This window comes from Amblyomma americanum, chromosome 4 (assembly GCF_052857255.1).
Source record: "Amblyomma americanum isolate KBUSLIRL-KWMA chromosome 4, ASM5285725v1, whole genome shotgun sequence".
Lineage (NCBI taxonomy): Eukaryota > Metazoa > Arthropoda > Arachnida > Ixodida > Ixodidae > Amblyomma > Amblyomma americanum.
In genome coordinates this window covers 125,941,896-125,954,937 of record NC_135500.1, presented here as the reverse complement: position 1 = coordinate 125,954,937, position 13,042 = coordinate 125,941,896, and the positions used below count along the sequence as shown (strand labels likewise).

General features: G+C 46.2%; 1 protein-coding gene across 1 annotated transcript; it reads left to right on the top strand.

Moving 5' to 3' along the window:
* Positions 1 to 6,680: 6,680 nt before the first annotated feature.
* On the top strand, positions 6,681 to 10,747 carry LOC144129811 (DNA damage-regulated autophagy modulator protein 1-like). Its single transcript, XM_077663879.1, has 5 exons — positions 6,681 to 6,695; positions 6,779 to 6,933; positions 8,223 to 8,290; positions 9,551 to 9,723; positions 10,733 to 10,747. The coding sequence occupies exons 1-5, from the start codon at positions 6,681 to 6,683 to the stop codon at positions 10,745 to 10,747; spliced, it is 426 nt and encodes a 141-aa protein (XP_077520005.1).
* Positions 10,748 to 13,042: the final 2,295 nt, after the last annotated feature.

Sequence of the window (13,042 nt, the reverse complement as noted above, 5' to 3'; positions counted from 1 at the left end):
AGGCTTTCTTAACTTCCTCTTTCGTTACCGATGGAATTCCCCATTGCTCTGCACTACTGACTCCCTCACTATCGTCCTGATTCCTCGGGCTACTGTGTAGATCTCTGCAGAACTCCTCGGCTAATTAAACTATCTTATTCATATTGGTAATGACATTGCCCTCCTTGTCTCTCAGCGCATACATCTCATTTCCGCCTACGCCCAATTTCCTCTTGACCGCTTTCAGGCCACCTGAGTTCTCTAGAGCATGCTCGAGTCTCTCCATGTTAAACTTTCTTAGGTCGGTTACCGTTACGCTTATTGATTAACTTCGATAGCTCGGCCAGTTCTATTCTGCTTGTTGGGTTAGGAGGTTTCCATGCGTAATCAGATCATTAACCTCCTGAGAGTACTCACCGATGTCCCGGCTAGCTATCTTACCGCCTACTTCAATGGGGCACTGCGCAGTGATATCTGCAACAGTATGGTTTATTGCTTGAACGCTAAGGTCGTCGTCCTCGATTAAAGTGGAATAATGTACGTTCTACGGGGAGATCCTGAATTCCTCGGCTTGCCCTCCTGCCAACAGCTCGTTGATGGGCGTCTTCCTTACTAGTTTCCTCCGCTCCCTTTTCAAGTGTAGGCTAATCCTAGACCTCACCATCCATTGGTCACTGCATTGTACCTTTCCGAGCTCCTATGCATCCTGCAAGATGCTAGGGAGATCGCACAGCATAATGTCTATTTCATTTTTAGTTTCGCCACACTTCCGCTTTTTCCGTATGCGGAAGATGGTGTTCGTAAGTAATTTTTTTTTCATTCTGAAAACTTTGCATAACACTCGACCCCCCCCCCCCTTCCCACTTTCTATTATCAGAACCTGTGACATATTTACCAACTGCCTGGCGTAATGTTTTTTTTTACTTTTGTCGCCGATTCCACGTCTTCACAGAACAGGTGAGGTGAACAGAGTAAGTTACCTTCCAGAAAGGCTCTCATACTCGTTCAGATGTCTGCTCTATTACTCGGCGAACGTCGGGTGGAACAAAACCCAATGGGATTAAAACTGGTGTTTTCAAAGATGCAAGGCTCCGCCGCGGTGGCTCAGTGGTTAGGGCGCTCGACTACTGATCCGGAGTTCCCGGGTTCGAACCCGACCGCGGCGGCTGCGTTTTTATAGAGGAAAAACGCTAAGGCGCCCATGTGCTGTGCGATTTCAGTGCACGTTAAAGATACCCAAGTGGTCGAAATTATTCCGGAGCCCTCCACTACGGCACCTCTTTCTTCCTTTCTTCTTTCACTCCCTCCTTTATCCCTTCCCTTACTGCGCGGTTCAGGTGTCCAACGATATATGAGGCAGATACTGCGCCATTTCCTTTCCCCAAAAACCAATTATTCTAAAAGATGCCAGAAAGATGCTTTAAGCGAGAAAAAAAAAAGGCGCTAGGGTCCGAGTCTATTGACCGGGTTACCCATGCCGCACATTCACAGGTGCTATCCCACTACTGCAGAGCGCGGGAGCTTTTGCGTGCTGCGTTTCCGCCCCACTTTCCCCCCTTACCTTACGACGCAGTTGTGGTGTCTACTGAGATGAGAGACAGTTACTGCGCCATTTCCTTTCCTCAAAAACCAATTTTTCTTCATCCCTGGGGCGGTTCGCTCATCCTTCGGTGACCTGGCCACCACTGGGTTCCCCTGCGGTCACCATATTCACGCCCAGGTTAGCGTCGACACCCGATAAAACAGGCCAGCAAGGGGAAGGGACTCCCAGTCTCAACCCGTCCTCTAACGCCGGCCTCCAAACAGCTGGATTACAGGGGCCGCCGGCGACAAGCGATGTAAAGATTTAGGGTGTTATCTTTACTAGAAACAGCGCTATGTTATATTTTATTTTCTTCTGCGAAAACATCACCGATGCCAGCAAGAGGAGCATTTTTCGAACGGCGAACGTACGATCACAATTTCATGAAAACTTGAAATGATGAAATCCCACTCAATGACGTATTTGATGCGCGCTCCCTCTGGGGAAATTTGCGCAAATTCTTATCAATATCGCGGCACCTCATGCTTCAAGACTTGGCTGGCACTGATGGAGAGCGAATGAAAACTAAATTGACGCGCCTATGCTGAACTACGCACGCGCACCTAAGGCACCCATGGCGCCTTAAGAGAATTCTGGTTGTTGAAAACAATCAGATATTTTTTCTAAGCCTGAATACAGAGGGCTAGTATGGTTACTTTACGATATGGACTCCGAGATGCACAATTAGGAATACACATGTTGGAGGTAATGGTTGATATCATACGTCCTTAATTTTAAACTTCATTTACACTTCAGTCTGCTTATGAGCGGAAATGCGAAAACCTTTCCCGGTCCTTTCTCCCACCATTTTTTTATTTTCTAAACTATTATATATTTTCCTTCATTTTTATTATTATTATTATTTTCGTTTATTTCTCTTTTTCTTTTAATTTCTCTCATTTCGTTTGATTGACAGGTAGAGCGGACACTTCTTGTACGCCTTTCGCGCAGACAGGTCTTTCGCACACTCATGATCCAAGAAAGGCCTCTGCTTTAAAAAAATTGTCGCGTGCCAGTAGCTGAACTTTAGCCAACATATGATGTGATGGATTTGGAACTCCTATAAGCTCCCTAACAAAATCTACATACCCTCAATAGGACCGCCTTGGCGACTTCACGAGGTAAGTGTAGGCCAAAGCACGCGTCATTAGAGCGCCCTCTTTTACCTGCGCAAAGAACGTTTGGAACTCTCCACAGCATACTATTGTTCTTTTCACTACAGCACATGGTACAGGATATGCATAACATCCTCCCTATTCCAGGGTAAAGAATGAAAGCAATAGCTCCTCCGCATATTTCTCGTCTCTCCTTTTGTACCTTCGCTTTTCAGGTTAATTTTTCTTAGTTGTTCATATTAGACACATTAGGTAGTATTTCACAAGCCCTAACAATCGTACAAAGCGCACAGATTCTTGTTACAAACTCATGGAATTCTCTCAATCCTACTACGCAGTATTTAATTTTTCCTATGCGGTAAAAGATTTCCCACAGAAGGCGAGCGCAGAAATCATCGCCTGCGGTTCCATATATCTGCCAACTATCAATATTTACGCCGCTGAGTGGAGGCCATGGCGAAATTTAATTGGAGCATGTCTTTCAAGATAAATTGTGCAAAACGAAAAAAAAATGCGGCAAGTGTAATTTTTAAACTCTATCTTCTTTTTCATATGACTGTCAGCTTTTTCTCTGAAACACACGATTAGCTTCCTACGAAATAATCTAAATGACCGGCTAGTGCATGCTTCGCGCTAAATTTTAACGCTGAACGTCAAAAACAGCCTTATGGGGAACGAAACATTAACTACTAGCATGTCCTATATTGTCAGTGGTTCGGTGTTTGGCAGTATTTTTTTTTTCTTTTTGTGTTGCTTAGTGGCGCAATTACTAAAAAAAAAAGCACTCGCTGAAACCAACATGGATCTCTTCTTAATATACGAAACGAAAAATGGGTCTGCCGACCAGTCGGTTTGTTTCATATGAGAACATGAACACGTACGGGTCTTTTTGTTTTGTTCGTTTTAGCCCACTTTTCTTCCTTCCTGCGGACGTTAGCTTTACAGTCACATAGATAAAAGTAAAATGTAGGCGCCGGACGTACAGTGGTTTTCATGCCCAATTGTGTTTATCACATTGGCCTACAAAACAAAAGGCAAGGCGCTAGCCCGTCGGCTATCGACTTCGCCCAATGAAGTCTTGAGCTGTATAGCTCCAATTATTTCGTGTTTAGTTGTAAAGGTTCTTGTTTTATTTTGGGCATTTAGATAGGCCAACATTCTGAGGCTTGGCAAGCTCCTTGAGTGAGTGGGAGCGTGCGGCATACTGTGTGACAAAAGCTTAATCACGAATCGGTAGCTTGGCTCATATTTCATTGTTAAAGATTTCGTATGTGCCCACAATAGACGTCTGCAAAGGTAAGCACACAGCACAGCGCTTGATACTGTGCATCTGTTTCGCACGACGTGGTTCACATGTTCCGTAGCCCTACAAGCAATCTGGCATAGACTGCAGGCCATTTTCAAGGCTTTGAGACACCAGGGGCCCTATTCTCGAGACTTATCATCTTGGTGATGTGCATATGAACCTCAGTGCGGGTCAAACGTTTTCCTAGCAATATAGGTGCATCCCGGTTTGCTTCTTCCAGACCGCCTGGCTTCATGGATGTTAACAGGATGCTTGCACTTTATACGAGTGGAATGAGATCATTGGTATAGTATACTGCGGCGGATACCGGCTCCCGGGCTTGCGGACTCATATTTGCGTGGCGAGCCTTCGGGTAGCAAATAAGAATTGCATACTGTAAATTGTGAAGTTTGAATTTCCTAAGCGACACATGAGCTGTGAAGAGCTAACCGTAGTGAACAGCTAGGGAATAATTTAGGCCATTTGGAGTTCTCTGTAAACTTAGTTCCCAGAACCCTAAAGGTGCAGTAACCGTCCACTTCTGGGTGGACACGTCAACAGCACGGTGAGGGAAGGGAGGAAGGTAGCTCCGAAAAAAGAAAGAGGTGTCGTAGTGGAGGGCTCCGGTATAATTTCGACCATATGGGGATTTTTAGCGTGCAGTGACATCGCAGAGCAAACAGGCGCCTTTTGCATTTCACTTCCGTAACAAGCGCTCACATTGCACAGCACAGGGACGCTCTTGATCCGTTAGCATTAGAACACTCATCCCTGCAAATAGTGTCCAGCGCTGGCATTCTCGTTGGCGTTGGAATGAGAAGCCTCGGTTGGCAGGAGGGAAAGTGAGGAGAGAAATCTCCATTTCCACTTTCATAGAAGGGGAGGAAGGGATACGAAAGGGGGAGAGGGAAGAAGAATAGAGGGTGCCGGCGACGGGTCGCGAGCGGGACACCATCATTCACAATCGAGGCGCGGGGAAAATGGAGCGGAGCACATCGTGTCACCCGGTGCTTGACAGACTGGATCCCGCAACCAGCTCGCACGTTGTGGACCCGTCAGCGACAGTGGCTGTTCTGTCTGAGAGGAGCACTAATGCTAACGCATACACTGCCACGCGAACCGCGCTGATTGTGTGAATATTAACGCAATAGAGTTAAGACTCCCGTTCCGTAGAAAATCCAGCGCTGCCGTCCTCTTCGATGGTAGCGTGAGCGAAAAAGCACGTGTACCACTTGTTTCCTAGACCACGTGATCTTGTGACATCATCACTACGTGTCCACCGTAGAAAGTGGCAACATCCTCTCGAATTGTGGGCCAGGTGGCAGTAAAATCATTGATCGGTAGTGAGATGTTTCTCAGGAAAAAGAACCTGATGTAAGAGAACAGCCACCTGCCAGGGCTTTGGCGCATCGCTTAACCGCTGCACCACTGCGCCACGAGTGGTATGAACACTGCCAGCGATCTATAAATGTAAAGCATGGAATGACCAATTTCGCACAAATGGGCATTAAGCCCTAACTCATCGTATTCATAAGGCGGAGTGTCCTCTTCAGTTCCAGTGGGCGAGCACTAAGTCCCCCCACTCACCGATTTCGCACATCTTTGCCTGAAGCCTGCTCGACCTTGAAAACCTAGTTTCGAACCGAAACCGACACTGATGTGAAATCCGAAGTCTAGTGCATCTGATTCGCATTTCGCCTAACCACGCTAAACCATCCATTAATTTTTTCCTTCCTTATTTTGTTACGTCATAACTTTTGTCCTCTAAGTAAGAGTTTGACACAAACTGAGGTGGCCAGAATGTCCAGAGTGTGCAAGGCAGTGTCGTTTCACTCACGACTGCAGCGCTTGCCAAAAATGAACAATCGGAAAGGGACAAATAAATCGCGATTATTCGCTTTTATGCAACACAGTCCTTTGGTACTAATCTGAAATATACACATAAATCATCGCGTAAATGATGACATAGTGCGCTGGACACAAGTGACAGGGGAAAAAGTGGCCGCATAATTTGGCCGTTCTTCCTTCTGCTGCACCTGCTTTTTCGTTCTCCTGTCCCTCTTGCTAAGAGTGAATCGAGACGATCAAATGTATGCTTTGGCGCGGTAATAATAATGAACTTACGTTGCTTTTCGCTACAGCCGCATCGTCTCTCTAATTTAGCTCTCTTAAATTTAGGCAGTGTATTTTGATGCAAGACTCTCACGCGCGTTCACCAAAGGCCTGTGAGGTTCTTTTCTAAGTGTTATGCTTTCTTTCCTCTTTGGCTTTTTTTTCTAAATTGTTTCTGGACTCATTACTTTTCTGCTTAGTATTAACCGTTTTCTGAAGCATTTTTTTTATTTTGCTCGTGCTTCATTTCTTCACTAAAAGCAATACTTCCTATTTTACCATTAGTGAGGTACTATAATTTTAAGTTAGCTATATCTTCTTCTTCTTCTCATCAAGTATAGCTATATCTGCACAATTTTTCTTTTCGTCTTCTTTATATGTACATGTTTTTGTTTTATTGGGCTAAATGCATCTCCTACAATTATTTATTTTGCTTTCGTCGCCTGTCTTTAATATTTAAAAAATGATTGGCAGTTTGCTTGTTTAAAGCACATGACACATTTAGGTGAAGGGTTTGCTGCTTCACCACTTCACCTACGCTAAGAGCCCCGTGGCTCCATGTCACGTGCCACGTGAACACTCCTAGAAGAATAAGAAGAAGAGAACAATGGAGCCGTTTGCGGTAAGCTTCCCCTTATCTCGTACGTAACCATTGGAAAACAAGGTGTACAGCGCTCGCAAACCCTGCCAATGTCTCTGCTGCAGGAGGGCTCGAAGATGTTCAGGCCATACAAGCACGCACTCTCGCACCTCGCGTTTTTCACCCGATTCGCGAGTGTCTTCGGCGCGGCCGCCATCATCGCGGTGTACATCATCGCCGTGGCCAATCATGACATTGATCCTTACAGGTCTTACGTCAGGTGAGGTTTGTCACCGTAGGCACCCGTGTGCTCTTTTGGTTTTTTTTACTGCGTTGGTGGCAACGAAGAACGTATAATATGGTCTAGCTTGAACGGTTCATAGAGGTCTTGGCCGTGTCTATCTTTTGCTTCTGCTTATTCTTAGGTGCTATGATTCCTTGCGACCCATAATCTGCGTCATAAAATAGCACTTGTTAGAATCAGCTTCACATGGAAGGGAATTCTGAGTGCACCCAAAAGTAATACCTAGTTATACACTCGTGAATGGTGGAAGCCGCGCACAATCTAACGGTACCAAACGCAAGAATAGTGCTATATATGCCGTGACCTCGTAACTTAACAACTGCTTTGCTATATCTTGTTTCCGACCCAGCTTTACTTACCGTACATAAGGGTTTTCTTGCTTTGCCTTCATGTGTCCTCGAGTTTACGACTATAACTTCCTTTTTTTTTTTTACAGTTCGCCGTCTCATGTCATTTTATACGAAACAATTGCAGTTCGGCTTCGTACATGAATCGAATCACGATGAGCTTTCGCTGCGAAATTTTGCTCGCTGGCTTAACTGATGTTAAAATACAGTTCATGAAGGGAAACTTCCACGCCGGCCACAGAATACGCTCCCCCAACGCAGCGTCCCACAGCCAGGTGTCCAATTAACTTGCTTGCTCGTGGCCCTGTTTTTTTATAAGGCACTTTGCACTTTTGTAACAAGTCAATGCCAAGATTGGCATCTGCTTAGAGTTTTTATTCATGTGACAGCATTTAGGCGGCCGTCTTGCAAAAGCCATTCGGTTTCTCTGCAACAAATTTCTCTGAATTGTCGAGAAGATCGTGACGTCATCAGCACGGTCAAGTTATAAAATCTGACTACAACTTTCAAGTACCTTCCATTAGATTATCAGTCTTCCACACTAATCCACCAATTAAACTCCACTAATTCACCTTGATCTACCCGTAATCCAACTGGTACCGCCCATTGGTTCCCACTAGTCCACTCTAATTCATCCACAAATCTTCGCCAATCCACTTTAAGCAACCACCTTACCCCTCTAATTCGCCTTAATCCATGTTATGGGGTGGGCCTACTTCCAGAAGTTGCGGGTCCTTTGAAATATTTGGGTTTCGGCCAAGTTCCAAATGCTATCGCATTTTCTTCTTTAATAACGAATTATTAAGGCTAAAGTTTTTTGCGTTATTGATGTACTCGCTGTGCTAATGTCCTCATCTAGTAGTCGTCGCTGCCTTTGATGATTAAGGCTTAGCCGATGTTCTTAATTCCTCTCTGCAGTGACGCCAGCGGTGACCCTCCGCAAAGCGGCCTCTTTGGGCTTTGCGTTGTGATCATGATTGTCATGGGTACGTATGACTTTCGAGGATGCGAGGATTGCATGCTACTCAAGGTTGTTACAATACGTCAACAAGGTGCATATTTTCTGTTCTTCAAGAGCCTACAGTAGCAAGTTCCATAGGCGCATTCAAGTGAATTCGAGGATGATCGTAACAATTAGATAGCTATATCGATCGAGAGTTTCACGTAGCCCCGTTGAAAAAGTGAGCTAGCTCTGTGGTTTGCGGTGCCACCTGTCGTCGCATACGTTGAGACTAAATTCGCCACTCCTCCGTGCTCTGCAGAAACCAGACTCATAACGCGTTCCATGACTGTGCCACGGGGGGCACGGGCGCTATGCTTAAAGCAATTGTCTGGCTTTTTGCGAGACGCAAGTGACCGTCACTAGAAGTTTCAGGTATAAAACCTTCACTCATTTCGATCACAATGCCATTTCGATCACAACGCACTCCTTTGCTGCGCATCTAAGGTGTTCTGGGGAGCATTTTGAGTGCCCATCGCTACTTCCGACATAGACTCCGTAAAGCATATCAGGGTATTGCTATAGACTAGTTACTTGTGACACAACAGAACTTAACAGCAAGGAAAAGGACGATGAGACGCCTGTGTCGTCTATCTTCATCATGCTGTCACCACGCTGTTCCGTTCCGTCCTGCTATGAATCTTCCACAGTCTAATCTGCAAGCAAGGTACCTTGTTAACTTACCTCTGAACTGAACACGTCGCGCTGTGTTGAGTCTGGATTTTCCACACTGGCTTTCGTTGGACGCATACGTAATGCATTTCAGTCTCATCTGGAAAAAGCGCCACCAGCTATAACCATTACCAGGAATTTGGGACACGCGCTTCTAGTTCTGCTGGCTGCCGCAGCATGGCGCATGACTTTGAGTAATCAAAAATAGCGTGTTAACATCATCCGTGACGTAAGAAAAAAAGTCTTGATTGATTGGCTGCACTCAAACGTTATAGGCCGCTAGACTCAGCGCTACTGGCTGGACGCTGTCCGGAATTTCTGGTAATGTTTCTAAGTCCTGGAGAGCAGGGAGGAAGCTGTTGTGAGAGTCGAGAGTTAGGCTTAAAACAAAATGTCTTCTTATTATCTCTGTGGGTTATATCGTCACTAAAAGCAAAAATTAGAACACCCTACGTACTTGCTTTTGAACAGTACACGAGTAGGCTGCTGCCGCGGTGCAGTCAGTGCCTGACTCCAGATGTCGCGGTACTTAAGCTCACTCAGAACTCCTTTGTTTCGATGGCTGCGCACACAGGTTTTCCTGTAATGTACCTCCACCACATGCGAAACCAGGCCGCCATGGAGGACGCGGGCATTGTGGCCACGCGACTCAGCTGGCTGGCGCTGGCCTCCGGCTCGCTCTCTTGCCTCGGAATGGCCGTGGTGGCGCTCAATCCCTTGTCTCACGTCCGCAGGGACGGCCAGTGGGTACGAGCGACGCATTCAGCGAGATTTCACCTACGCTTCCACTAAACCCTTGCAATATATCACGCCTTGCATAGCGAAGAAATTGGAGAACAAATGAACGCACTTTGAAATGTTTGCCTTTTCACATTGAGATAATTTGTAGCGATTCACTAGGGTCAGCCTAAAGACGTGTTCAAACTGGTGAGTCGGATTGGTCTCGGGACGGATTTAAGTCGATTCGTCACGGTCGGAGAGTTCCAAACAGGTCGCCAGCGACCTGATTGGGGAAGTCGCTCGCTAAGCGATTCCTTATGATCCGTCGTCATGTTGCAGAGCTCCTGAAACAGTTCCCGGCGCTGCATGAAGTAACGCCAGAACACTGGACATTTATATCCGGGGTCTCGCTTTGCCAGGAAACTCAAGGCATGGCCTGCGGCAGCCGTCCGCCACCTTTCCGAGCTAGGAGGCCGTGTTCAAGCAAACACGCTTCTTCGGCTGCACTCACGCCCTATGTTGCATTCCCGATTCATATCTTTTTTTATGTTATGAGAAGGGCATTTTCTAAGCCGCAACTTCTGAAAAAGGCGCTGAATGCCGCTGTGAAATATTTTCCAGTCATATGTTTAAGCGGCAGCTTGAATTCACAGACCACTAAGAAAAAAGACGAGGATGAAAAGATTCGGAGTTTCGTTTGAAATAGAGTACAGACTAGGCCCCATGCGTGATGTAGAAGTGATTACTCCGAGTAATTTTTTTGTTTTTCACGAAATGCTTGATCGCCATTAGATTACCCTCACTGCACGTCATTCCTTGATGCCTCAGTGTTTTTGTCCTCTTCTCTTCACGCGGTAGCAGAGGTGTAGCTTGTTACACGGTGAGAAGCACAGGCCACGGCAGGCAGAAGAAGCAAACGACTTTCGGCAGCACCCTTTGTAGTACGCGCGCTTCAGAGGCAGGAGGTGACTTGCATTACGTGACCGCAAGCACGGGTGCATACATCATCGCTGAATGCGTCTTTTCTGCACTTCAGGTTTCTGACACCTAAAGGAGCGATACACACGAGCACACTCACGACCTCTTGTTCGCTGACTTTGTTGTGCGCGTGCACAGCTGAAGCGAGCACAATTCGATCATTCTAAAAGAGCGGCCGAGCAAACGCCAAGGCGAGTAGGCGCTCAAATGGCACCTCACCCTGAAAATCTCATTCCGATGGGAAAGCTTCGAGAGGCGATTCGCCTGTGTTAACACATCACGTCGCTCGACACCCGTCGCGAGTCGACCAGAAAGAGGTCGCGAAGCCTTCGTGACAGGCCAATGTGAATATACCGCCTTTAAAATCGCGACAGCTTCTTCGTTACTGTCCCTGGATTAGATTTGCCCCAGTGCCTGGCAATTTCAAACAACTCTTCTCCAGAGAGAAGCAACAGCTGACTTCGGTTATTTTGCACGTTTATCCGACCACTACGGCGTGTATTAAATTTTGTGTGAGGCTAGAGCCGGCATCTGATTGGGACACAAAGCTATCGCTTACCCTGTCAAGTTTTGCGCAGCGTCGCTTCTTGCACAGCTACTAACGCATACATTAAGTGACAGGCAAGGAGTAATAGCATCTAGGAAATGCGAATGTGCCATTACACACCATTTTTTCCTGCCGAGCTTGCGTGTCGTATCTGTCTGGAAACGCAGCGTAACTGCCCATTGGTGTTAGCAAACGTATCCGTCGCACTTTCGACTCTTTTATGGTGATGTGAAAACTTGCGAACGGTCGTTGCCATCGTGGGCAACAGTAGTATTGAAACACTGACTCGAAAACAGCGCGATCTTGAGTGATTAAGATTGTGTGAGGCGAAGTTTAGACCTCTGTTTACCACATGCGTGTTATTTTTCATTTGCATACTTCGGGTCCTATGAGCGCTTCTTTTCTATCTGGTTGTATATTACGGCCACGTTGATCACCGGATACGAGTTGTGGTCGTATCGAGCCCGCCATCGCTGCCTGTTTACCAGCCACGGTGACTCAGTGTCTGAGGCTCTCGGCTGCTACGCCCAAGGTCACGGGTTCCGTCATGGCCGCGACGTCTGCATTCCTATGGGGGCGTATGGCAAAAACGCCTTTTCAGAGATGCATCGATGCGCTTGAGTTAGCAACACTATGCAGCCGAAATTATGGGGTCGAAGTCTGGTCAAAAATAGCTTAAATTGTAGATTGCTTTACCGCATAAAAATTCATTTACCCAAATTTTGATAAGCGGAATTCAAGAACGCCCCTATACTGCGATCAGTGCACATTAAGGGATCCCAAGGTGATCAAATGAAATCCGAAGTCCTCCACTACGGCTTCCCCCATAGCCGACGTGCGACTTTGTGGCGTTAAGCGCCCATACCAGCCCTGGCTCACGATATTTTGTGTTTTGTCATGTGAAAGTTTTCTTCATGATGCCTCTCCTCCCGGGACTCTTCACAGACTCTACGGTATGTTTTGAAATTAGCAATAAAAAATAATAAACCAGCTGTACCCATGAGACCCTTTTTACTTGAACATCTAGTGCAATTAGAATAGATTACCCTATTGTAAAATGTGTACAGGTTTGAATAGGCCGACAAATAGGATTATTGCACATTTCGTTTAACATTATAAGATGAAGCTTGCAAAGCGATTGAGCCTTTGAGAGAATCCTTAGTGGAGGGCTCCGTATAACTTCGATTACCCGTGGTTAATTACCGTGGACTTATATCACACAGTGCGTGCATGTCGTGGGTTCGAACCCACCCGCTACGGTAGCACTTCGATGGAGGAAAAATGTGAAAGGTTCGTGTACTGCGCGTTGTTAGTGCTCGTTAAGAACCCCAGTTGGCCGAAATTATCCGGGGCCCTCCACTACGGCGTCCCTCATAGACTGAGCCGCTTTGGGACGTTCATCCTATAAAGCCAAACCAAATGTGCCATAGTACTATTTGCTGACCCATTCAAACCAATATACATTTTTCAGTAGGGTAGAGATAAGGGAGCAAGTTATCAGGCGCTAGCCTCCGCAGCCAAAGTTGAGAGCGCCTGTGAACAGTGCCCTGCCTATTTGTTTTGTACCGTATGTTATTGCGGTCGTAAATTTTAGCATTAGAATTAGAAACCAGTCACCCTTTATTACCTTCCCTATGTATGTGCTTTAATTCAGTAATCAAGTGTGAAGAACCAACTTCACTTAGGTACGTCTTCAGTGCATTAGTGAAATCCATCATACCCTGAATAATTGCAGGTAAGAGTATTGTTGGTTAGTAGCGTGAAAATGATTGGGAAATTTCGCATCTCTTTCTCCTTATCCTCCTCGCTCACGACGTAGGC